Here is a 25,374-nt window from a genome sequence, read left to right on the forward strand (position 1 = left end):
ATTACCCGATATGTGACAAGACTTTGGGGTTAAGGCAATTGTATTTGAAACCGATTTTAAGGCTCATTGGGATTCGCACCTCAAACTATGAAATTTTTAACATAATGTTTGCTACCTCATGTGGTATTTGCAACTGCTTGATAAAGCCATGATATGACATGATTGGTTATTTACAACGCACTTAATACCCAGAGGTTTCTAAGCGCAGACCTTGGGATCGAACCTGTGTTGCTCCAAGTCGTCTTGCTGCCAAGGCGAGCATGTTGCCCCTGAGCTATCCTCCCGGGCGTGGCTGCTAAGAAATAAGTTCCGGAATTAGTTATTTTACTGATTTGGATCTTGCAGCTTCTTTTTTCAAGGGTGCTTAGCTCTCCTTGTTTTTTTAAATGTGCTATCTTTGTATGATGTTTTAACCTTTTTTTTTAATTCAGTGTTTTTTTTTTAAATCAGTCGGCTTCTTTGTATCACTTTTTATTTGAATTTGGTGCTTTGTTCCAACTTGTTTATACCGAATAAAAGTATTTTGACTGACTTATTCGCAGTCCAATGCATATTTTCCCCAAACGTCAGTTCCTAACAATGACTCTATTGGATAGATCTATAAGTCCAGAGGGACTGAACCATTCTGAACTGTTAGTTGACTATAATGCATTTTATTTTACAAAATGCTAGACAACATATCTTACCTGGGTTACCATACATTAAGGTACTGTGTATGATGTCGCTAGTGAGGTTAGCATATGGCTTAGACCATATTGAAATGTATTTAGTACTCTAGGGGCTAGTTGTATATAGTACCTATGTACTCTATTGCCAGCTCTGTGTGAGCAGCGCACACAGGGGCACTAGATGGTAGACCGAGTATCTACCCAAGGAAGGTCTTGTCTTCAATATGCATTTTAAATGGGGTTTCAAAACACCAGACTCCTGCCCTTGTAGTACAGAGGGGATAGCTTTTACCTTCTACATTTTTAGAAGGATTGGGACCAATTAGACTTTTAGGTGAGTATCAGTTCTCGTGAGCCCCCCAATCGCTGCAGCCATTTTTGGCTTTTGCTTTTTTATAGCTAAAAAGGCACTAAATGCAACACATAGGACATAATATTCCACCTTTTTGGTCTATATGCCAGCCTTTGACAAAGCTATCTGAGATATCTTGTGGTGCAAATTAAAGACATGGAGAAAAACCAAGGAGCTCCTTTGAATACGTATTGCTCTATGTATTCAGACTTCCACAAGTGTTCGATATGCAGGGATGATCAACAAAGAAACGTCATACCTTGCGCTGCCAGAGACCAGGCTGAATGCTAGCTCCTATACTTTTCATTTATGTAATGCCAATGTACCAGAATTTCTCAGACAAATTCATGTCTTTCCGCACAACCAGGGCAACGACCATCTACATTCGGAAGCATAGGCTGATGATGATTTTATTTTATTAGTCATATTGGCTTGCATTATATCAAGTCTTCATGCATTCGACTAAGCATGAACTAGAAATACATTTAAATGAAGATAATGTGCTTGACATACCAAAGGGAGACCGGACTACATGCACTAATTCATGGATTGTTTAAAAACCTCTCCCACATTGCGGTGGGGAGGGCTTGTTAATATCTGGGGACAATAATAAATGATAGGATGAACTGGTCTAGCCATTGTAAGGCAACAGAAAATAAGAGCTCTCAAATAATGTCAAAAAATCTCTGAATTAAATGGCTTTGCTATTTGATAGAGTTGTTTTTGTCTATACAAATGAATTGTGGCATCTAAATTCAACGTGGTTTCTACTTTATTGTCTGGTGCAAACCTATGGCCTTTGGCGGTTGATAAATGACACAAGAAACTGAAGGTATTGAAGTGGAGGAAGGCCATAGGGGTACCTATGGCAACCCATACAGAATGTATGTGGAATTCTTTGGGCCTGTCAAGTTTGATCACATAGACTAACATTAGGGCAATCCAATATCTTGGTGAAATGTAATTGGATGAAAAGAATACCCTGATGGAAATACTTAGGAAGGAAATAAATAATCTACCACAAAGTGTACCCATCTCCATGTGTTTCCATGTTAGAATTTTTGAACATAAACATGGAAAGCAAACACGAAATAAAAATATAAATGGTAGAGCTGGACCAATTAAACAATATTATTAGCTCAGCAGAAAAAGAAGGAAGAGTCACTAGTTAAAAATCTTACCTTAATCTCAGAAATTGTTTTTCTTTAATGACACCTGCAATGTTTTAAGACCTTGTTTGAAAAGATTCAGACTAAATTGATTGGAAGTGAATTCTTCTCGCATTACGCTGCTTCAGCGAGATCCTGCACATCAGGCTTGCAAGCTGCTGCAAGGGAAAGCATGAGAAATGCTGATCGTCTACGCTCAAACCAATTCCTGGAATTCACATTGCCCATCCTGCGAGGACCTGCTGCTGCTGCATTTCAGCAAGCAGATGTTGTTCAGAAACATTTTCCTCATTACTGAATCCAGTCCTACTCTGTTTTAACAAGTGAGCTGATATTTTGAGAAGGGCTGCTCTTGCATCATAGACATTATGTCTTTCAATATGGGTGCCAACAACCTCCTGGTCATTACTAGGATCCTCACAAGGTGGCCTTGTAGCTATAGGACTATTAAGACACAGTATGCTACGGTGGACTGCGGCAACTTAGGATCCACCATTTGCCTCCTCTGTGACCTACTTCAAGTAGTGGGTGGTGGTCTCCAGCCCCCATGGTTCTCCCAGTCTCACCCACCAGTGGGACGCATGGCACTTTGTCACAGTCTGTAGATTGTATACAAATCTCTGTCCTACCGGCAAAGAAGAGCATTAGCCAACGTGCGACACACACCTGTGTGTGCCCTTTCCGAACTGAAAACAAAGAAAAGAAATGATCCGAGAATCTCTGGTCGTGCCCTCTGCCCATTTTGTCACAATCACAATCCATAACTTGGCATGCTGCCCTCACAGCCATCAAAAGAAAGGTGGGTACTCTCTTCAAGTTCCCATACCTTCTTCATCCTTGCCTGAATCAGAATAATAAGGAAGTGGCAGTTCAAGGGCAACTTTAGCAGTTCACGACGAGACTACTTACATCCTATCATAGGTACTTCACAGTAGCAGATATAAGGTAGGTGTGCAGGCTATAGTGTAGATGCAGGGCACTGATGAGTAGCCACATGAAAGAGATGTATATTTTCTAGCACAGGCAGAATTCGGATTAGTAGCCTCTCAGAATGTACAAGTACTCAAGCATGGCTACAGAGGACCGAATGCATACAACGAGGAAGGCACACATACAATACATAGGTAGAGGATATGTGGATTAGAAGTTGCCAGGAGGTAAACATATCCAAACATAGGCTGAGATTAGTAGACGGCCACAGTTTTAAGTGGCGTTACCATGAGTGAGCAAATCAACAAATGACTTTATATATTAATGGGCACTATTATTATATACAAACCAATACTATAGCTATTTATGCCATGATGGAAGACTTTTTGAAGCGTGTACCCAGGGAACTAAATCTCTGTTAGGGGCTGAACCTTTTAAATATGTAGGGCCATGGAATTTTGACTGGTTAAACATAATGAGTGCACGAGATCCCATATCACATTAAAAGATGAAGCTGAGAAGAGCCCAATTTTTCCACAAACAATTTGTTTACCCATAATTGTCATACAGCAAAGACAGGTGAACATGATATACGAGTTGTGCTATAGTGAATGTGTAAACTGTATTTAGTAAGTGAACACAGGTAATTACAAGAAATAATTGATTAGCTGCGGACTTCTTTGTAAAGAAATGCCAGCTATCAGGCTCGGTGCCTTAGCAGCCCACTAAACAATATCATGAAATGGGTTATTTCTTTTATAATAAAGTGTGCACCGACTTCTTTCTACCAGGCAGCCAGGTGGGGGTGCTTCCCATGGTGGGGCCCTTGCTCATCATCCTCTGTTTCCCTCCCACTAAGATGTCCTTGATGAGAAGTGAATATCTCAATAAGGTAGATAGTAACACTTGAATAAGAAAGGAAAACAGCAAGCCCTGGTTAAACGCTGTCCCATTTCACCTTAAAGGTGCAGTAATGCGTCTTTTTTGTCGATCCGATAGGAACGTGGATGGAGGCAAAGCACATGCTTGTGGCACAGAAAATTGTATTTGATTTGGTCAAACTGTGGCCTCTGCAGCAGCAGCATCAAAGCAGGCTTTGCTACTCACCTCCAATTCAAAATCTACTGAGGATTTCATCTGGGAATGAAAGAAACATTCCAAAACCTAGTGCCTATTGGTTCATTGGTAATCTCACAAAAACAACATGCTCCCAGTTTACCTAACAGTGGTAAAAGAGCAACAGAATAGAGTTAAGGCATCGTTAGAGCCGGGTTTCAATGGTACTGCATGGGATATATTGGTTTACGCAGTTGAGCAGCACAATCATTCGTTCCATGTAGTATTCTCACTCTAGTTATTAACAAGTCAAACAACTGGAGAATTAGGAGATTGACTAATCTATTAAATGATAAATTGCAACACTATACATCTCGTAGGAAAAGCAGCCTTACATGAAATTCGTCTTGCATTTTGTCCAATAGGTCTTGTCAGAAAATTAGCGGAACATGACATTTATTTTGTATTTTGTCTAATGAATCTTGTCAGGAAGGTAGCCTTACATGAAATTCATCTCAGATTTTGTCTAATAAATCTTGTCAGAAAAGTAGGCTTACATGAAATTCATCGTGCATTTTCTGTAATGAATCTTGTCAGGTACCGTTACATGAAATTCGTCTTGTATTTTGCCTAGAGAATCAGAAGACAGTGTGAAGTGGCCAAGGCCTGCGCCTATCAAGAGCCCAGACCTGCCATGTGGCGAAGTATCTCAGAGCCTCAAATATGAAGCAACTGGCCTAGTACAAATCTCCAGAGCAAGGTGCAAGCTAGCAGTTTATCTGAACATCGTATAGGTTTATGGTACTTGTTGGTCGGCTGGCTTTTTTCTAATAGACTTTATTTTCTCTAATGGATTTTCTATTATAGATAATATTCCTCACTGCGGCAGACACAATTTAGTACATCATTTCACAAAATAGCATTCCAATTTTAACATATGCTTTCTTAGCTACATATCCCAAAACCACCCCAATTTGAAACGAATTCTTATGTATTTGTTAAAGCTGCATAGAACCAGCAGGTCACTGTGGCCGAGTGTGGTGAAGAACACAGCATGCTCTCACACTAACACAAGGATTCGTATTCGTAGGACACTGCGAAGAATGGCAGCATCTGGACACAGTTCAGTTTAGTTTCCATGAGGATAGCACGGACAAAAATGAAGTTGGCAGAATGCAGAACTTTCCTCCTCTTGCCTCTTGTGCGCATGGCATGCTCTGTTGGGAAATTCAGTTGGTACATTGTTGAAAACTATGAACGGTCCTGACTCGGACAACTTGAAGGGTCCTGTGATTTAAGGTACCATACAGCTCCAGAATGGAAGGCAGTACAGTGCACCTGTGTGCTTTATTTGCACTGGGGATTGTGCTGCCTGACTCTGAGCTAGAGCATGTCCCCTGCTACACATCGTTTTTCTTTTTAGTAGAGCCCTTTGGGCTCTGCAACAATCATAGCACAAAATAATGAGAGGCGGCGGAGTGTCAGAAGCCTGGCCCTGCCACCTCCCATTATTGCAGGAGAGATGTCCTCTCCTGTTAGTCAGCATGTTCACATCGTAGAGAGGAGGGCAATTCGGTCCTCCTTGGCAGCGTGGTGCATGTGTAGGTTGCCAGCAGGCATGGTAAGTATTTTGTACGTATGCAAGTACATGTGTATATTGGTGGGTTTGTTTTTATGAATGCACGCATACAAGGCATTATATAACTGGTGTGTGAAAGCACAGGTGAAAGTGTTGATTGTGTGCATGCATGTGCATGCATGTGTGCGCGGCTGCTGGGGGCATGGCATTCTTATTTGCTTTATCCTCTATACACAGTACCATGCATCAAGGGTAAAGCAAACATGATAAGTAAAGTGGTAGTACGCGCATAGACTCAACGAATGTAGGAAAGTATAGTCATGTAATAACACTTATGTTTTCTTTACCCTTGATGCATATTTACTGTAAAGCAAACATGATAAGTGTTCTTAGATCGCTACACTATTCTACATTCAATGTAGGCCAGTCATGCCATGTAATAACACTTACATTTGACATTTTCTTTATCTTTGATGCACAGTAAGTGTGCATCAAGGGTATAGAAAACACGAAAAGTGAAGTGTTATTACGTGGCTAGACTGTCATAAATTGAATGTAGGCCAGTCTAGCCACGTAATAACTTATTTTTGCTTGACCTTAACCCTTGATGAACAGTTGCTCTAGATCATGCGTAAAAAAACATGATACATGTTATTACATAGCTATACTTGCCTACATTAGTGGTGCCAGTCTGCATTTACTTACTTAATGTGGCATGCCTTTTTTTACTTGGTATCACGATCAAGGGTAAAGCAAACACGATAAGTGTTATTAAGTGGCTAGCCTGGCATCTGGTGTCAGTGTACATTTACTTTCTTACTGTGACATGGCATTTGATACTTTTTACTTCACATCAAAAGTAAAGCAAAAATGATGAGTTATTCATTGGCTAGACTGGCTTACATTGGGGCTCCAGTCTGGCCACATATTCTTTGTGTGTCATGGCATTTTTGTACTTTTTACTTTACTTTAATTCTTATAACGCGCTAGATCACCCAAAGTACTTTGCATCAAACGTAAAAGCAAACATAAGTGTGTTTATGTAGTGCACTGGCCAATCTTCAAATAGTCAGTCTGGATATAGTTTCTTTCTGTGGAATAGCATTTTTTATTGAGTCCTTATATGATAATATTGGCATATATTGGTGCATCGTGCATGTACATGTATGCGTGCTGGTAGTTTGGAAATGTTTTATATACTGGCATATGTTGTGGGTAAAGGCATCATGAAAAAGCAGTGGAAAATGGTCCTGTACACTGTTGGTGACTTGCATCCATTGGATTTTTCATGCGACACCATACAAAAACTGATTGCACACTGTGTGGCTTTTTACCCAACTGTTCATGGAAAGTGCTGTAAAATGAACCATTTTAACCACTGCAGTTCAAAGATTCATCAGCCGCCACTGAGCATAGATGAAGAAAGTCAGAGTGCACAAACAGAATGGACCATTCAGAATGCATGTCACCCAGCTCCTTTTCTTACACTGCCATCTTGCTCCAATAGAGCAGCCCTATTGGTTATCATACTAAGCGAGACAATGAAAGACTCCCAGGATCTGTCAACAACCCACCAAGTCAATGGGAGCTTGAAGGATAGCCATACACTTGAATGTGACACTGATTCCACGATCTGCTGTCCCTAGCTGAAAAAAGTCCACCGGTATATGTTGTGCTGCCGCTGCAAACATGTACTTCAAATTAAATAGGGTCATGGTGCAGGTCTTAAGAGTCACAAAGGTGGATGAAATAACGTTGTACCGTACACCAAAACCCGGACCAGCATGTAAGTTTACTGTAGGTTTATTGGTATCATAGTTGCCAGGAAAGACACCAGGAGAAACACCGCCAACTTACACTCTTCAACTTTAACTCTTAGAACCTAGTTCTGATCACAACACCACAACACTCTACCTCACTGACATCACAGCATTCCAGGGTTAGTGATGTCACCAGCATGTCACCAGCACCCAGACATACCTTATAACACCTCTCCCTCCTCACATTTCTCAAACGAGAGGAATCTTGCAACACTACCACACTTCACCCTCCTTACATTTCTGAACACTCTTCCTCCATCCTAAAACACACCCCACAAGTACGTGTGGCCAGCACGTAAATGCACCAACACACCAGACTGCAAATGCACACACACCCACCTTCCTGAAAGACACTGTCCACCTAGAGCATAGCTCACAACCCCAAACAAACACACCTCCTCCACATAAACACAGGATGCCAACCAACACCCGAGAGCACATTAAGACGGCTGTGCAACAATAAACACCAAAACTCTGCTGCACAACAATACACCTACGCAGCACCCCAAGAATATGCACCCAAACCGTGCCAAAAGATACAAATGGTACAAATGGACCTGCACCCTAACTGTGCCAAAGGATACCTCCTACTCCAAACCGTTCCCACAAGACCACAATAAAAGAGGAACCCACCGAAGTAGAATAAGGGCTAACACCTCCCCTCAACCTGAACTGGAAAACTCCAGAGGACCAAAAATAATAAACTACGCGCTCTGCCTGTTTCAAGCAGCCCATTGAAACCTAGAGCTTGCCACGCCCCAGCGGTCCCCAAAAATGCATTACAATAACCGTCAGAACGTCTCCGTGCACCAACATTCTTCCACCCTGGTCTGCACCCCAGGGCACCAGGGCTGCCACCCCCGGGCACTATCCCAGCTCAATAGAGAGCAACAACAAGCACAACACCCCTGAACATCAGTCCACAACACCTTTCACAAAAAGAATGCACACACACCCGAACACCAACCGAAAACCACAGTCAACCTCAACGGCGGCCAAAGCACGCGCCCCTGAACCACAACAACTACGAGACCCCTAGTCCCTGCCAAACTGCTCCGCAGCACCCCTACAATTGCACCTGCAGTACACCACCGCACTCCTGGGACTTCTAGTCCCTGCCAGACACCACGCGGTACACCTACAACCAACACCGCAGCACTCACCAAACCCTGGGGCCCCTAGTCCCTGCCAGAACTCACACCCAGTACACCTACAACCAAAGTTGCAGCACACCACCACACCACACGGAACCCCTAGCCCCAACCAGACTGCACTTGCAGCGTACACCTTTACACACCACACAGGATCTACTAGCCCCAACCAGACTGCAAACAATGACATCTACCACCATTGGGACCCCTAGCACAAGCTAGGCTACCATCACTGACACCACCAACTCACAATACACAGGACCCCTTTGCCCCAAAAGAACTGCCCCAGAACGGAGACACCTGCGAATATGGGACCACTACCATAAACTAGGCTACCATCACTGACACCACCAACTCACAATACACAGGACCCCTTTGCCCCGAAAGAACTGCCCCAGAACGGAGACACCTGCGAATATGGGACCACTACCATAAACTAGGCTACCATCACTGACACCACCAACTCACGATACATGGGACCCCCTTGCCCCGAAAGAATTGCCCCCAGAACGGAGACACCTGCAAATATGGGAACCCTAGCATAAACTAGGCTACCATCACTTCACCGCAAACAGGACCCCCTTGCCCCGAAACACAATACCCCAAACTGGGAACATCTACACACACACACACACACACACACACACACACAAAAACACAAAAACACAAAAACACACAAAAATGCAACACACCACACACACACAAAAACACAAAAACACACAAAAATGCAACACACCACACACACGCACACCAACAATGACACAGGAGACAGAGGACAAAATCAGATCATAAACCCTGATGCAGCATGTAAACACCAGGAAGCCATTTGAGAACATTGATACTGCAATCTCACTGAACGATGACAGTTCGCATCCTACACTGCCACCCACGAGTCCAAACCACCCGCGAGTCCAGATCAACACAGTTTCCTCCCCACATGCAAGAAAGCTAGGTTTAGGTTAACACAAAAGTACACATTTAATGGACCAAACACCCACGAGTCCAAACCACCCTTGAGTCCATATCAACACAGTCTCAGCCCACCTGCAAGAAAGTTAGATTAACCACAAAATAACATTTGAATTGAAATGCATCCAATTTGAATAACATTCAGGCCACAACACAAACACACAAATCCATACTGGCCCGTAACACTGACACACCGCTGCTAAATACAGACAGGCCACAACACATAAATGGAACATCACAAAGACCGGCCTCACCCGATTGGCTCACTACTGTTCCGCGAAGAAACAAACTGTCCTCCAAGTGTAACACTGCTCGCAGAAGTCAAAACCCGACACCTCCGGGTCCATAAACAGCAAACAGCAACACCCGTTTATATCCAGGAAGGAACACATGTCTGTCACTCCCGTGAAACACGTTGTCCTTGATTTGTCCCTCGTCGCGCACTCCAAGAAACAACCCACACCTGAGCTGCATATCATCCCTTCCCCGGTTACATAATTCACTGTCAATGCAGCACAGATCTGGCCAGTTCCAACACCATTGACCGACAAGTAATTCAGATCTCTGGAGCAGTCCCATGTAATGTCGCTCCTCATCCGAAACAGAACTCCAACGTACACTTCACGACAACAAGCCTCATACGCATCGCATTCGAATTCTCTTCCGCGTTCCAGCCGCTCCCGTTGGAACGCCTCGCGATGACAAACCAACGTCACCCTTTCACTTGCAATGCTGCAGAGGTCACATCGCCGTTGTCCCTTCATCTCAGCGACACCATCAGAGTCCATGACGCCGGGGACCACCACCCCAACGCCATCCTCTGCTGCAGACGCACAACTGCAGCAATAACACAGAAACCTGGTTGCCACGACTCCAATACACTCCCGAACTCCGCAGGGCATCACCTCAAAAAGCCAGGCACCAACGCCATGCTCGCACACCCAGCACTTGTGTGCTCCTTGTCTGACGGACATCTCCCGGCCAACGGCCACCATACGGCCAGTAAAACTCCTTCTGTCCTTTGTCTGTGCCGCCTCGCAGAGACCTGTTCTCACACAGACCGGCCGCTGGCTCAGCACAAAATTCAGGACCGCTGCCTCTGTGCTCCCAGCACAGCACTGAGGTGAAGGTCAGACCTTTCAGCACCACCTGGCCTGCTGAAATCGAAATAAACACCCAGAGACAAAGCGTTCAAAATAGATTCACAGTGCGTTTGGTGTGTCCCTTAAACAAGAGACAGGCAGTGCAACGTCTATCCAGGCATTTGTATGTCATGTGTACCATAGTTCCATTCCGTATCTACACTTAGCCTGTTTTCTTAATTACCATCATGCCACAAGGACGCAGCTACAGATGTCTGCAAAGTCTGATTATACCCAATCTGTTTAAAATGACAAAGCATCAATCCTTAGAGCTTATCAAGGGGTACCCAGAGGGTCAAACAAGGAGGACTGTTATAGAGAGCACATGAGAGCCTCCTTCATACTCTCCACTTTGAAATCCATGAAATGCAGCAGTATTGGAGGAACTGGGAGTTGTGTTTGAGTTTTTACTGTACACACTTTGGTCATTTTTGCACCATATATGTTATGTGGATGTAAATTTATGCTTTAGAACTATCTGTTGCAAAGAAAAAATCCAATAAAAAATACACAGATATGTAAACCAATGAATCATTATAAAATAAAATCAAGATTACATTGTGAAGCTACAAGTTGCAGCTTCACAATGGCATACAAGCTTTTACAACACTTGCATTTATTGGCCATATAACTACAATATTAGATTGAGGGAAGGTGAGCCTACTATAATCTTACATGTTGAAACTGTGTTCTGCACTTTGGTTCTGTGCTGAAGATACACTGGTAAGTTACTAACCACAGAACCTATAATAAAATAATCAGTTAATGAGTCCATTCTTTGATGTAGATTTTCATGGGTTTTTTCAGAAGCAGCAGATGAACAGTGCGAGGAGTCAGAAATGTGAGACGGACACAAAGGTAATGTTTTCTCAAGGTTTGCCATTTTATTAAATGAAAAATGTGGCATAAATGCTGAACTTTCCCTGTCCTAACAAGGAAGTCCCTACCTACCAAACTAACTAAAGAAAGATGACCTAGTGTCCACATGTCACTGAACCTCACACTAATACACACAACAAAATAAAACAAGATACATTTGGCTGTCTTCAATTCAAAAGGTTCAAACTTATAAGCTTTGAAAAGTACTCATTGTGACCAGGGTTGGATTCCCTTCCCCTGAATCAATACAAGAATACCTTTCAAGAAGTAATTTTTCAATAAAGTTCTATTCAGCTCAGCACACAAGATCTTTTGCTTCAAAGACGACAGCCATCCACTGTAAATGTCTCTTTCATAAACACTGGTTCCACAACTTAAAAACAATTGGTGTTTCGCAAAAACACAAGTTCATAAATAAATGTATTTCTCTCAAACCACAAGTTTATAAATCAAAACAATTGTCAGCATATCACCTTTCTCCTTCAAATAAATTACTTTTGTCAGGATAGCACAGCAACTGTTTCTGATAATGCCACACTTGTTCTTCAAATGAAAATACTTTAACAAGTTATTTTTATGACACTTCTTTACCACAAAACAACATCTTCTTTCCCGGACCAATCGCCTGCCAGGAACAACTACTATATGTCCCTTTCCTGGTTTACTCGCCTGCCAGGATGCAAACTCCAACAACTATAATTATGTTTTGTGGCAATAGTTGTTCCAAGATTCTCACACCGGTATCCTTTGTGGGGAGGAGTGTACATTGTCTGCCTCTTTTTATGGTTTCTTGACTTTTGGTAATGCTGGTGAAACAGAGGTCCAAAACCAAATAGCCCTCCAACTGGTATTTGCCAATAAAGAGACAACACAGAGTGGATTGTGGTATGCCAAAAGCAAGGTAACCCACCTTTAAATGCAATCTAAAACTGGGTGAAAAACAAGATATACAGCCAAGCTCTCACTCGAGAATTTTCTCCACATCTGAACAGGAAACAGCAGTTTAGAAGTCCTTTTGTTGTCACAGTTATGAAAAGTTATTGCTCCTGGTCATTGTTCCCTTTACTAAGCTACATATAGAATAATTGGACAATCCTTTATATAGGATCCCACCCATAAACCTTCCCATAAAAATGTGCTACATCATCACGCTTGAATATTATTGGTAGGCTCGAAATGACTTCTGCGGTGAAAAATGACATGTGTTTATTGGTTAACATGTACACTCTCCATGAACTGGCTGCATAATGACAATGACATGCTTTATGTAGATGGGAAGAGAGGACAATCGTATCGCCTTTGTTCTTAATTAAATAAAACAGCCCATGTTATCTCTGCCATGATGTTGCTGAGTCTCAAGAACCACTTCTAATAATTCTGGTCCTCCTTATCCTCACAACAGTACCATTACCATTCTGTTCTTGACACATTTATGAATAACTATTATTATGAATCATTCTGCTTTCACCATGTGCGGCATAATTATTTTTCTTTTAGCAGTATCCGTGTTTTTCTGTCACGCCTAGCCGATCGTTGAGACATTAATCTGAAAACTACTTATGAAATTTCCTAGCATGTTCAGTTCGTCCCATAGACTTCAAATAGTCTGCCGTGTTATCGCAACTTGATTTACCTTGACAGTTGGATGCACACAATGGTATCTTGTTCCAAGATGTAACCCTCCCCTAGGGAGTTCTTGGGTCTTCACGTTCCTTTGAGGGAGCTACCATCTAGCTGGCGACAGCATTTTCCTGAATTAAATGTATTTGTTCAAATAGCGTGCTTAGCTGGGTCCTCTCTTAAAGCTGAAGTGTTTAATTCTCTGCTGTGTTTGGTGCAATTTTAAAATGGAAACATCTCATCACATTATTTTCCTCTGCGGGACACATTTATGTTGCTATCTACCGAGTTCCTGGTGCATAAATGTCACATTATATTTCTCCCTATTGGTATCAGCAACCTTATCTACCTACAGTTGTCCTGCCCTTCTTGTGCAGTGAGTCCCTATCTTGTGTACATGTCTTCCTGTCACCTAATCTATTCTATTTTCAAACACACTAATTATGTCTGTTCCCTACTTGTGTGGTGCAAAATACCTATCCACTGTGCCAGCTGCATTTCCAGGAGAATTTAAAGTGTAGTTTCAAATGTGTCCTTTCTTGTCTTATAATTTCATTTCTTCTGATGAAGGCAGGGGAGCAGAGCCTGAACATGCTCTCCAGTCAATCATTGCCCCACTACACTGGTTACAAGTCTCTGCCAGTTGGTGTCCCAGATAAGAGGAGTTGCGCCCTTGATGACTTTCTTCTGCTCCTTACAGCCTCTTGGCTGTTGGCAATGTGGGTTACTCGTCTTCCCTAGTCGGTATCCCAGATAAGGGAAGTTGTGCCCTTGTTGCCTTTCTTCTGTTCCTTTACAACCCCGTGGCTGTTGGCAATGGGGGTTATAGATTTCCCCGAATTGGTGTCCCAGGTAATGGGAATTGTGCAATTGTTGCCTTTCTTCTGCTTCTTCCGAGCCTCTTGGCTGTTGGCAATGCGGGTTATAGGTTTCTCCCAATTGGGGTCCGAAGTAAGGGGAAGTGTGCCTTTGTATTACTTTATTTGTTCAGCATTCAAAAGTATTGGTTTTTGATAAATGTTCTATTCAGAGCACCCCAGGGTTACCTTTAGCTTTAGGCCAACTCACGTGTCTGCTTGCTGGTGCTGCAGTGGACCTTGTGTCTGTTTTTTACATTCCTATTGGCTCCTGCGTAACTCCCGTTGTTTGCACATCTTGCTTCCCAGAGCTCCGACAGCTCCAGCGGTCCGCCTGCACACTGTAGTGTTGGTTGTCGGGTTGGGAGCACGTCTCCCTCTCAGTTGGACTTCTTTGCCAGATACTGCTTCCCACTGCGCTTACTCTGCCACGCCAACAGCCTTCATATCTCGTGTCGGCATCAACTGGTGTTTCTTTTTCTGTGTTCGACCCAGAATTCTGGTCTACCTCTGCCTCATCTACTCCATCAGCATCTTCCAACATCTGCAACTCATTCCTGAATTTAAATGTCCAGCTCAGGTGTTGTGGTCTACAACAACTAGACTGCACATTATGGTTAATGGCACTGTTGATCGCTACTAAATCTGGGCCCCTCTTCTTTGTCCCAGTACCAAGGACATTATGGATCCTGAAGTCCATAATGGGATTGGGGTGTTTATGTTCAATTATTTTGAATTGCCTTGTAAATTAACATTGTCAAAGTGTGTCAATATGTGTAAAAGGTTGGTATTTTAACATTGTATTTTAAACCTCTATTTAAGGCATGACCATTTCAATTAGAGAATGTTACATTTACTTTCTGAATAGATTACTTTTCACAACATATTCTTTGGATATTTTCATAGGAGAAACTTGAAGAATGACAGCAGGTCATTAAATATTTGGGGATCTCATCCTTATAACTTGATGAATACCTCGTCTTTCCCAAAGGGGTCACTACTTCCCCCTGACAGCCATCTCCTCCCATGTGAAGCTCCTCATGTTAGCCACCCCAGAGTTAGGATCAGGTAGCGGCTGCATTCCCCTGACCAGATGGGAGGAGATCTCACGCTGGGGTTTAGTGATGACTCTGCATATATTGGGGAAAGTGACACATCCACATGTTGTACAGAGAGGGTAAGTGCAGAGTTAAAGGCAATGAGTTGGGTTATCCTTGTGCTGCCAAGTTCTTCTTCTGTTAGAAACTAGTCCTTTAGCTCATAACTTGAGTAAGGGGCATCTGGAACTGTTGCATAGAGAGTAGATGGATTGGAATTCTATTGTTTCTCTTGTTCAATATCCATATATAATACTTAAGGGCGATGCAAATGAAGTGCAAGATGGACAGAACATTTCTATATGCCGCGTCTGGCTGGATTAATGGTGGAGCCGCTTGACTTTCTTTTGGGGTGACCAGTGGTCGTGCTTTTCTTCTTAAAACAGTTGCTAGCATAGGAGTTGTGGGGTCACTGAGGCAATTATTCCTGGATACAGATTAATGATTGCCTGTTCATAGGCATTTTCTTAGGTGACAAAGGAGTCTGTAATTATTGAAGATATCTAAAGAATGTCCTTTGAAGTGGACCATGTTTGTTTGTTTGTTTGTTTGTTTATTTATTTGGTATAGCGCAGAACCAAACCCGAAGGGGTAGCTGGGCGCAGACAATACAAGGATACTTGAGAACTTGGTTACAGGAAAAATACAGTTATACAGTTCACATTAGTAACAAGGTGCATGTACAGGAAAATGCGGCACTACAGTTCAAGCTAGTTAACCAGAAATCAATTTATCTAGTTACAGTCATCTAGGGTCTCTAGAGCAGGTGGCAATGGGACGGTCGAGCTAAGTGTCATTGGAGCGTATCCAGGTGAGGACTTTCCGCCTGAAGCTAGGGTAAGGTTGGTCCATTCTGAGATCCAGAGGGAGTTTGTTCCAAGTTTGGGCAGCTATGACCGGAAAACTGGAACCGCCAGCTGTACTCTTTTTGTATCTATGCACCACTAAGGTATAGGCATTAGTCATTCTAGTGGGACGGTTTGAGGTTCTCTTGTTGACTCTGTTTGCCAGGTAAGGGGGAGCTATGTTGTTAAGACATTTGGAGGTGAGGGAGAGTATTTTGAGGGCAATCCTGTCTTTGATTTTTAGCCAGTGGATATTTCTCCTCGAGGTGGAGATATGAGCTCTATTAGGAATATTTAAAGCTACTCTAATAGCGTTATTTTGGAGAGTTTGGAATTTATCAAGGATATACTTGTTCGATCCTGCATATAGAGCATTACAGTAATCCAACTTGGATATGATGAGTGCATTGGCTAGAGTAATGCAGCTAGTCTCAGTTAGAAATGGTCTACATGCTCGGATCAATTTACAAGTATATGCATTGGAAGATGCTAGTGAGTTAGTTTGTTTCTTGAAAGTGAGCGCTGAGTCAAGATAGACCCCGAGGGTTTTGACTGCAGGCATCACTTTGATGACATTATTGTCGATGTTGAATGAGGCATAGTTTGGGTCAAGTTTTTTGATGGCCAGCTCTGAGCCGAGGATCAGTAACTCAGTCTTGTCGTCATTCAGGCAGAGGCCGTGAGATGCCATCCATGCCTGAATGAGGAGATAAATCTTATTTACTAAGGCCGTGTCTTTCAGGAAGTTGCCCGAAAGGGGGATAAGGATCTGAGTGTCATCTGTGTAATTAGTGTAGATGATACCCAGTCTGTACAACTTGTCAAACAAAGGCTTAGTAAAGATGTTATACATCGTCGGAGATACACATGATCCTTGAGGGACACCGCATGAAACTTGTGTGGGATCAGCGGCTGCTAGGGGGGAGAAGACTCTCATTGTCCGGTTTGCAAGGAAGGATTGTACCCAGGTTATAGCATCACTTGAAAAATGAGCGGCGGAACTGAGGTGATTGCATAAGACTGCGTGATCTACCAAGTCGAAGGCCGCAGATAGGTCAAGGAGGAGTAGCATAGCTGATTTGCCATTGTCGTTCAACTCGTCAATTTGGGTCTTAAGGTCAATCAGGGCTGTTTCAGTACCATGAAGGGGACGGAAGCCAGATTGCCGTGAGCCTAGTAGGTTGTTAGTTTCTAAGTAGTCCTGAATTTGCAGGTACGCTACTCTGTCAATAATTTTAAGCAGAAAAGGGACGGTGGTGATGGGTCTGTAATTTGTCGGTATTGCGGGGTCAAGTGTTTGTTTTTTTAGCAAGGGAAGCACCCAAGATTGTTTTAGGTTAGACTTAAAGGATGCATTGATAAGTTTAGAAATGAAGGGGGCTAGGTCTCTAGCTGCATCTTTTATAATTTGGGCAGGGCAATTGTCTCCTTTGCAGTTGTAAGGCTTTAGAGATAGTATGATTTTTTCTGTCTCTTTTATAGATATTTGTCTGAAGCTAAATGGGCGAGGGGTGTTAGGCTGGTTTGGAGGGAGCTGTGGCTGAGGTGTAGGCTCCGTTGGCAGGAGCTGTTGAGAACATATGTCCAGGGCTCTCTTTGTTTCTATGTTTGTATTGGATACAGTTTGAGAGTCATTATTTTTCCTCATCAGTCGCACACTTGTAATGGACATTTAATTTTCTTCATATCACCCATTTATTGCTTCTAGTCGCAGGAATAATATAGAGGATCAGGAACTCTAACTTGGAACCTAAAACAGAGGAGAATGCTAAATGCTAAATAACGGACAAACTAGCCAATCTGACCCTCAAATATTCCTCAGTGCATTTTGCAATAAACTTCACCAATATATGCCCCTCTATGCCCTCTGTACTCCCTTTGCAAACTTGCAAACCGTCCCCCTTAGGTGTGTTGTCATCAACTATGTGTCAGCAGTGGAGATATTGGTCCAGCATTGCCATTTTTCAAAATGTCCTATCTCGGTCGCCAAGCCTTTTCTGCTGCCGTTGGGTGCTGCCAATGAATACAAGGACTCAAACTGCTGGTCTAGAAGCGAGCGGGCAATTTGAAGCAGGGAAGGGGCTGCAAAATCCAGGGTCCCGGAATACTGCAGGCCTGTGGTGTCTCTAAAGGCTGCTGATTCACTCGCTGAATCACGTAGGATTGTCCAAAGTGAAAAGAGCAAAAGGGAAGGGAAAGAGCAGCATGGCAAGCAACACAGGGGGCCTGAACGCACAAGCGTGGTTGAGAGCGCTCCAGCTACTTCCAGCGCTGCTGCTCCTCTAACAAGACAAAATTGTTAAGGATTCCTGCAGGACCTGGGACATCAGAACAGTGTGTGCAGAAGACCTCAAACAGTAATGAAGCACAAGCATGGTCTTCTGCTTCATATGTACCCTTCAGGAACTCTAAGCTGGGACCTACAAACAGAGCAGACTGCTAAAGGCTAACTAACGCACAAGCTGGCCAATCTGAGCCTCAAGTATTCTTTAGGGCAATGTGCACTAAACTTCACCAATATATGCGGCCCTATGCCCTCTGTAATACCTTTGGAAACTTGAAACCTCCTACCCCCAGGTGTGTTATCATTAACTCTGCGAAAGCAGTCGAGATATCGGCCCAGCGTTGACATTTTCCCAAATTGTATATCTCAGTCGCCGGCCCCTTCTAGTGCTGCTGCTCCTCCATCAAGACAAAATTGTTAAGGATTCTTAAAAGGACCTGGGACATCAGGGCAGTGTGTGCGGGAGACCTCAAATAGTAATGAAGCACAACCATGGTCTTCAGCTTTATATTTATCCTCTTCTTTTACCCCCGTCAGGTGTACCAGATAACATAATAAGAACCAAATGCAGCTACATACAACATCAAATACCAACTCTTCACAACCTGCATCCTGATCTGCATCTGAGCAATCTATGCATAAGTAAGGAGAATATTCAGCACACATGAAACATGAAAACTAGGATATGCATGTAATTGTCTAGGCAAATAATATAGATGCACAACTAGATTGCATATTTTAATGTATTCAATGAAGTCCTAAGGGAGTAAATAGCCAGTTCTTCAAGGTATTTTTTCATTACAGAACATTTGGATTTTTAGGGGTGTGCGTTAGTAAGGCAGCCAAGCAACCATATTTGACTTTGATTGACAAGGGCAATTTCTCTAGCAGTAGCACGTGACGACAGGTGGAAATTCTGGTTTTGTTCTTCCACTGATGCTGCCTACAACCAAGTCAATGACCTTCTTCCATCATTTTAAAGGATACGTAAGCACACTATTCTGCTTAGAAGAGGAATTTCATTTGGAAGTTGTAGCACATTTAACACAGCAGTTTGAGGAGACTGCAGCATTTTGTAGTACATGCCAATGGACACATAGAAAGCACCACGAATAACATTGGAACACATTAGGCCTGTAGATAAACATGCATGTAGGGGGCATTTATTGAAAAGGAAATATACTGGCATCTTAATAAGAGGAAAGGTCTAGCTCAAACAATTACATGTTTCATCATCTGATGAACTGCGAATCATGCAAGCATGACAATAAGGAATACAATGTAAATACAAGCTCCCCTGACTCATTTCACAATGGCTAAATTCCTTTCAAAAGGACCACAATTGTACTGGTGGAACTCTAAAAAAGTAAGCCAATATCTATGTCATTATGGTGCCTCAGTTCTATTAGAAATACATCCCACAGCTAACGATAAAAAGGAAGGTGATGCTCTTGTGCTTTTATTTAGCATAGGACAGTGATCCTTGACATATTGGGCAGATTTAATTATGTTTTATACTTCTGCATATGCTGTGGCTTCCCGACTATCATTGCACAGTTGTGGAAAGAGTAACAGGCTGCCAGAGAGCATGTCCTTGCCTATGTGACAGGTTGTAAGAGCTAGCAGAGGAACATGTTTGAGTTACATATGCTTGAGCACTTGCGGTTTACCAGCAGAGACAGTGTTTCATGCAGTGTTACCAATAAAATAAAAATAAAAACTGTTAGGACATTGGCAGCTCTCTAAGCAACCATATTTGACTAGAAAATGGAGCAAAGCTATAATGTGACCCTGCTGAATGCTTGGAAGCAATGGAACAGTGAGAGGTGCTATAACTGTATGGAGTGAAAGAAAAGCATCTTTTACTAGACAATGGGCCTCATTACAACTCTGGCGGTAGCTGTGCCGGAGTCGCATTTTTTCCGGCACCCGCGAATGGGCAAGAACCGGGTCATGCCGAGTTCGGCGGACCCAATAATTGCCCATTTGCGGGTGCCGGCAACAAGGGCCTCATAGGGCTGAATGGGGATGGGGACGTCGGATGCACGGCGCATTCAGAGTGCTTCCGGTGCATCCGACGTGCTGTGGTCTCGGGTGCCGGTCTGCCCGCCAGGTCAGACCTGGCGGGCAGACAGGCTCCTGCGACCACAACACGTAGTATGGCGGTCCGGGAACTGTGGTACTGGCATGCTTACCGGTAACATTGTTCCCGGACCGCCAAGGTCTAATGAGTCCCAATGTGTACTGAGTTTCCTGGCCTCCAGTAATCTCTCAGTGGCTAATGCCTATATCTAATTTTTTGTAATTCATTTTGTAGAAGAATGTATGAAATGACCCATACTTCAGAGGTCTTAAAAGTATTCTATTAGAAATAAAGGACAATGCAGACATAAGTATGTATAAAAGACAGGAAATCTCAAGGTGGGTCACCCCTCCATTTACCTCACAATGAGCAAGGGCACCTACCTCTAAGTGGGGAAAGAAATAACAAATATCTAGTTATAGGTGATAGGTGACCATATGATGTGCACACACCTTAACCCAGCGTCCTAACAATATTCCTTCCTATGGACTTAATCCTAAGGTAACACCTTACTAATAACGGTCAGCAGCATTTCTCAAAACTGTAAAAATATATTTTATTTAAAAACATCAATAAAGAAATATATCCTTCAAAACATTACTAAAGAGCAAAAACAGATAAGTGCAGCAAAGAACACGTGTGGGATTAGTAACCAAAAGTGCAAAGTGAATTCAGAATTCATATTTCAAAAACATGATACAATTCAAAGGAAGGGAAAAACATTGATTGGGTCTAGCACAGCCCCTCAAACCTATGGTGAAGAACCCAGCAGACATTTGCTGTGGCTAAAGGACATGCTGCATTTCATTCAACTACTCAGCTTCTCATCCAAGTTGGTAGCACATCAGTCTGTTCCCTTATGGTTTGACAATTACGAAAAGGATGTTTAAAAAGAAGGAGTCAATCACTCATTGTTTTCATGAAAACATGTCGACAAAGGTGTTTCGGCCTCAGACTGCCCGGGGTACAACATCTTTAATGTCTCTAGAGCATCATTACACGGCCTTCATCAGGACAGAGAATTTTATTAGGTACAGACGTGCCTGAAATCTTTTTTGATTGACTGCACTTTCCAAGATACAACATTTCCTGAATGAGTGAAGAGACACCTCTACCCACCCCACACCCTCACCGCCCGCCACAGACAGTGTCTGTGAGAGCTTTTCTGATGCAACGTTTTCTTTCTCTCTTGAGGGCACTGGGTTCTGCTTGATTCTCACACCCTTCAGTGAACTGTCACGCTTTTGACACAAATAGTAATAAAGAGGAGTGGGTGAACTGAGGGATGTGAGAACCAAGAAGGGATTTATTATCCTGCGGGCAAGGAAAAGCAAATAGGGCTGAGAGGAAGCAGATACACAGCGTGATGTGTCAGTGCTCTCCCTCACCGTTCGCTTTTTCGTTCTTTCAGGACCATTGCACGGCCTGTAGGTCATGCCCCTGTGGCCCCCATCTTCCTTGGGCCGTGATAGCTGGCAGTACGGAAAGGGTAATGGAGGTCGGAAGAGTGACGACATTGTGCATGGTGCAAGGCTTCTCAGAAGGCAGGCAGTACCTGCAGTTAGTGACTGTAATCCAACATTCTGCTTGGCTGTGCCACAGTCAAGAGCAAGGAGAATGGGCCTCACTATGAGTTTGGGGGTATTTACAGGGCTAATTTCTCCTAGCAGCATTAGAGTTGAAACTGCTGGTAACTGTGGAATGTGCATCTGCTTAGACCACATTCTGAAGTCCCAGAGACTTGATTGTAAAATGGAAGAATTAACTCTGTAACCAAATCCCCCCAGATGTAATTCTTGTGCTTTTTTGGAGGTAATAACTCCATCCGCAATATGTGTCAGTTATCTATAAACACAAACTGATGGCCAACATGCTAACATAGAATAACCTGAGAGTCTGCCCTTAGTTTGCTCGACAAGATGTTACAGTCCTGGAGGCCAAGTGGAGGTCTTGAGGTGAGCAATGGCTTTTAGCAAGGTGTTCCGGGCTTTAATGAGAGATAGAGTCCACTGTATTGGATTATAGTGCTATTACCACTCTGGTGCAACATCCTGGGTGCATGGTTTTCATTTTGGGAAACATCTTTGTGTTTCGAAAGCAACATGCCAAGATTGTGAGTATGTTTAATAGCATGACAAAATTAAGAAAACAAGGGAAATCCCAACAACTCCGTTTCTATTTCCATTGTGAAGGGAGCGCTGGTAGAGGCATTTAAGGAAGCCCAAGGAAGGAGGAGCTGGAGAGAGCGTTGTTGAGGCAATCAGAGCTCACTGGGGTGCTGCATCAAAATTGCCATGTTGTACGGCTTATTAATGCCCATATTTGAGCTACTGAGAAATAATACATCCAACGTAATAAGATCAGCCCATTAGACTACCATGGCCTCTGACTTGTAAAAAGAAATATAATTGAATATGTTAGAAGTAAATGCTCCAACTGTGCTATTATTTCAGTTTTCTATATGTTCTTTCTGTAAATCTACAATAGATTTCTGCCTCCTTCAAAGGTACCTTGGTCGAAGTGACTGTTCAGGACATAGGGTCATTGCATTTTTTTGCAAAAATCACTTTATAAGGAATGTAGTTGGAATCTTTCTCTAATTGGCCCTTTAATGATTCACACGTCGAGGCTGTGCAATAGGAACCTTCCTTTTAATCCAGTACAGAAAAGACCATAAAGAAGGGGTGTGCTGTTCAATGACCACATAATCGATTGCTAGGACCCCATGCATATACTCTTGCTTAATAGCCTTTACTGCACAGTCGAATGGTGCGACACAATAGTAATCATGTCTAAATGAAGACATATAGGGCCTAATTCACAGAAGCGTTTTATAATAGCAAAATCCCATTGGAAAACGCTCTGTGAATAAGGGCCATCGTGTAGTCACAAAGAACAAAGTTAAAGAAGTCTTTGACAGGGGCTAATGAATATGTATGCAACAGGACATCTTTCTCACCTTTAGTACTTCGTTATAGTCCGGATTGATGTTGTTTTGTTTGATTTTGGTCTTGCGTTTACTTTGGCGGGACTTGTCCGGGAGGAGGTAGGCTTTAACATAGCTGTTAATGAAAAAAAGCGAACAGGTTAAGACTTATACCACACTTATTCATGCATTTAGTATCAGCCAAAATACATGTTACTGGAACAGCAAAATGTGTTGTCATCTATAAGGGTCTAATTCAGCAGTTTACACATTTGAGACAACGATGCATAGACTTTGATCCAAAATGAGACTTCTCTTCATATAGCAACGTTGAGGGCAAAACTATTGCATACATGGTGTTGCGGATCCCAGACCACGTGACATGTAAAATAAAGGTTCAAGCGGTTATTCAACACAAGGATAAAGGTTGGAATATTTGCCTGCATGAAGTTCCATAACATGGGGATGCCCTTCTGTGGCTTGGCCTAAATCCACAGTGCCGCTATGGGATAACTAATGAAGTGCTGAGGTTCTTCCAGATCCTAGTCTATTCCAGTTTCTCTTAAGGCCACACAATCAAGGCGCTATAGTGCCCAACTGTTTCTTGGCTCGCGCCGCATTCTCGGGTATACACTGCATAGGGTTTTAAAGCAGATTTTTACTACAGTCAATTATCACCTTCGAAAAATCATTAACACATGCTCCATGTATTTTGAAAAAGCATTGGTAAGGCCAACAGGTTTGGCTTTGTGTAGGCATGGGGTAGGCATTTGCCCGGCAATGCCATACTATTCCTACCTGACCATAAGATGACCACAGCTACAACTTGGTGTGATTACCTGGGCATATGATAGCAGTGTCTGGCAAATGGCTAGCTTTGTGCTTCCCTTCATTACAGGGATCATGAAGCAAGGGAACAAGTGATGCATTTTAAGGTGTATTTGCAATGAATAACTGGTTACTCTGTAGAGTTTTGCAATAACTGATTTTTAGCACTTAGTGGTACACTTTTGCAGTCCGTTGGCACTGGGATGGAAACTAGATGAACCCCATTAGCAGGGTCCATTTACTTGGGGTTTCATTTCATAAAATGTATCTTCTATAAACGCTATAAATAGATCAGTGGCTATGCCTTACACAGGCTTCACAAACACCTATTGTGAATCATAATCATAAAGTACTACAGTACTATGAATTGCAATCACTATCCGATTTGTGGTATTGATTTGAGGCTACTTTCACTCCAGCTCTGTCTGGCACTTTAATGGGAGTCCACGGTACTTAGGACTTTCAGTATTACCCTTTATCTACCACAAGATACAGAGGAACGGCACTCTCTCTAACATGCCTGTCAATCTGGCTAAACATACCTGGCATACTAAACATACTCAGCCCATCGTTTGGTGATGCTCATATTACCTAAGTGACCTTCGTGCCTCATTAATGGCTGATGCAAAACAAAAAGGTGATGGCTGGAAGGTTTTGAATTCATCACAACAACGGACACAGCTCTGGGCAACCATCCAGACCACTGTTTTTCAGCCTGCCAAGCCATTACAGATAGGGGAAAACCATTTGCAAATCAGGCGTGGTCCTACCCCAGAAGGCGCAGTCCAGCTCGAACTGCTAGGTCACTTCCCTTCTGACGAGACCACAAGCATCCCCAGACATGTTTCGGCCTTGTTGGGTGTCATCAGTGAGGAGTAGCTTGGGTTTCTAGGCCCAGCAGGCTCGGGACCCATGTCTGGGCATACCCACCCAACTCGGGGTGACTTAAGCAAAACAATGGCTGATACCACACATTCTCCTACTTCCTCTTTCCGATCGCTTCTTGCAAAGGACAGACAATCTGCAGTCATATTCACACTACCAGATAATCAAACAACATGAACATTGAATTGGTGATGAGCAAGCATCCACTTCGAGCTGCATGGTCATGTCTTTTGC

General features: G+C 42.9%; 1 protein-coding gene across 6 annotated transcripts in view; it reads right to left on the minus strand.

The window, feature by feature from the left end:
* The window catches only part of SYTL5 (synaptotagmin like 5), an 885,600-nt gene that overhangs the window by 64,102 nt on the left and 796,124 nt on the right, over positions 1-25,374 (minus strand). For all 6 annotated transcript variants that reach the window (XM_069636554.1, XM_069636560.1, XM_069636555.1 and 3 more), the window contains one exon: positions 23,461-23,563. In XM_069636554.1, coding sequence (XP_069492655.1) covers positions 23,461-23,563 — 103 coding nt within the window. The remainder of the gene's footprint in view (positions 1-23,460; positions 23,564-25,374) is intronic.

This window comes from Ambystoma mexicanum, chromosome 7p (genome assembly GCF_040938575.1).
Source record: "Ambystoma mexicanum isolate Mex_15411 chromosome 7p, UKY_AmexF1_1, whole genome shotgun sequence".
Classification (NCBI taxonomy): domain Eukaryota; kingdom Metazoa; phylum Chordata; class Amphibia; order Caudata; family Ambystomatidae; genus Ambystoma; species Ambystoma mexicanum.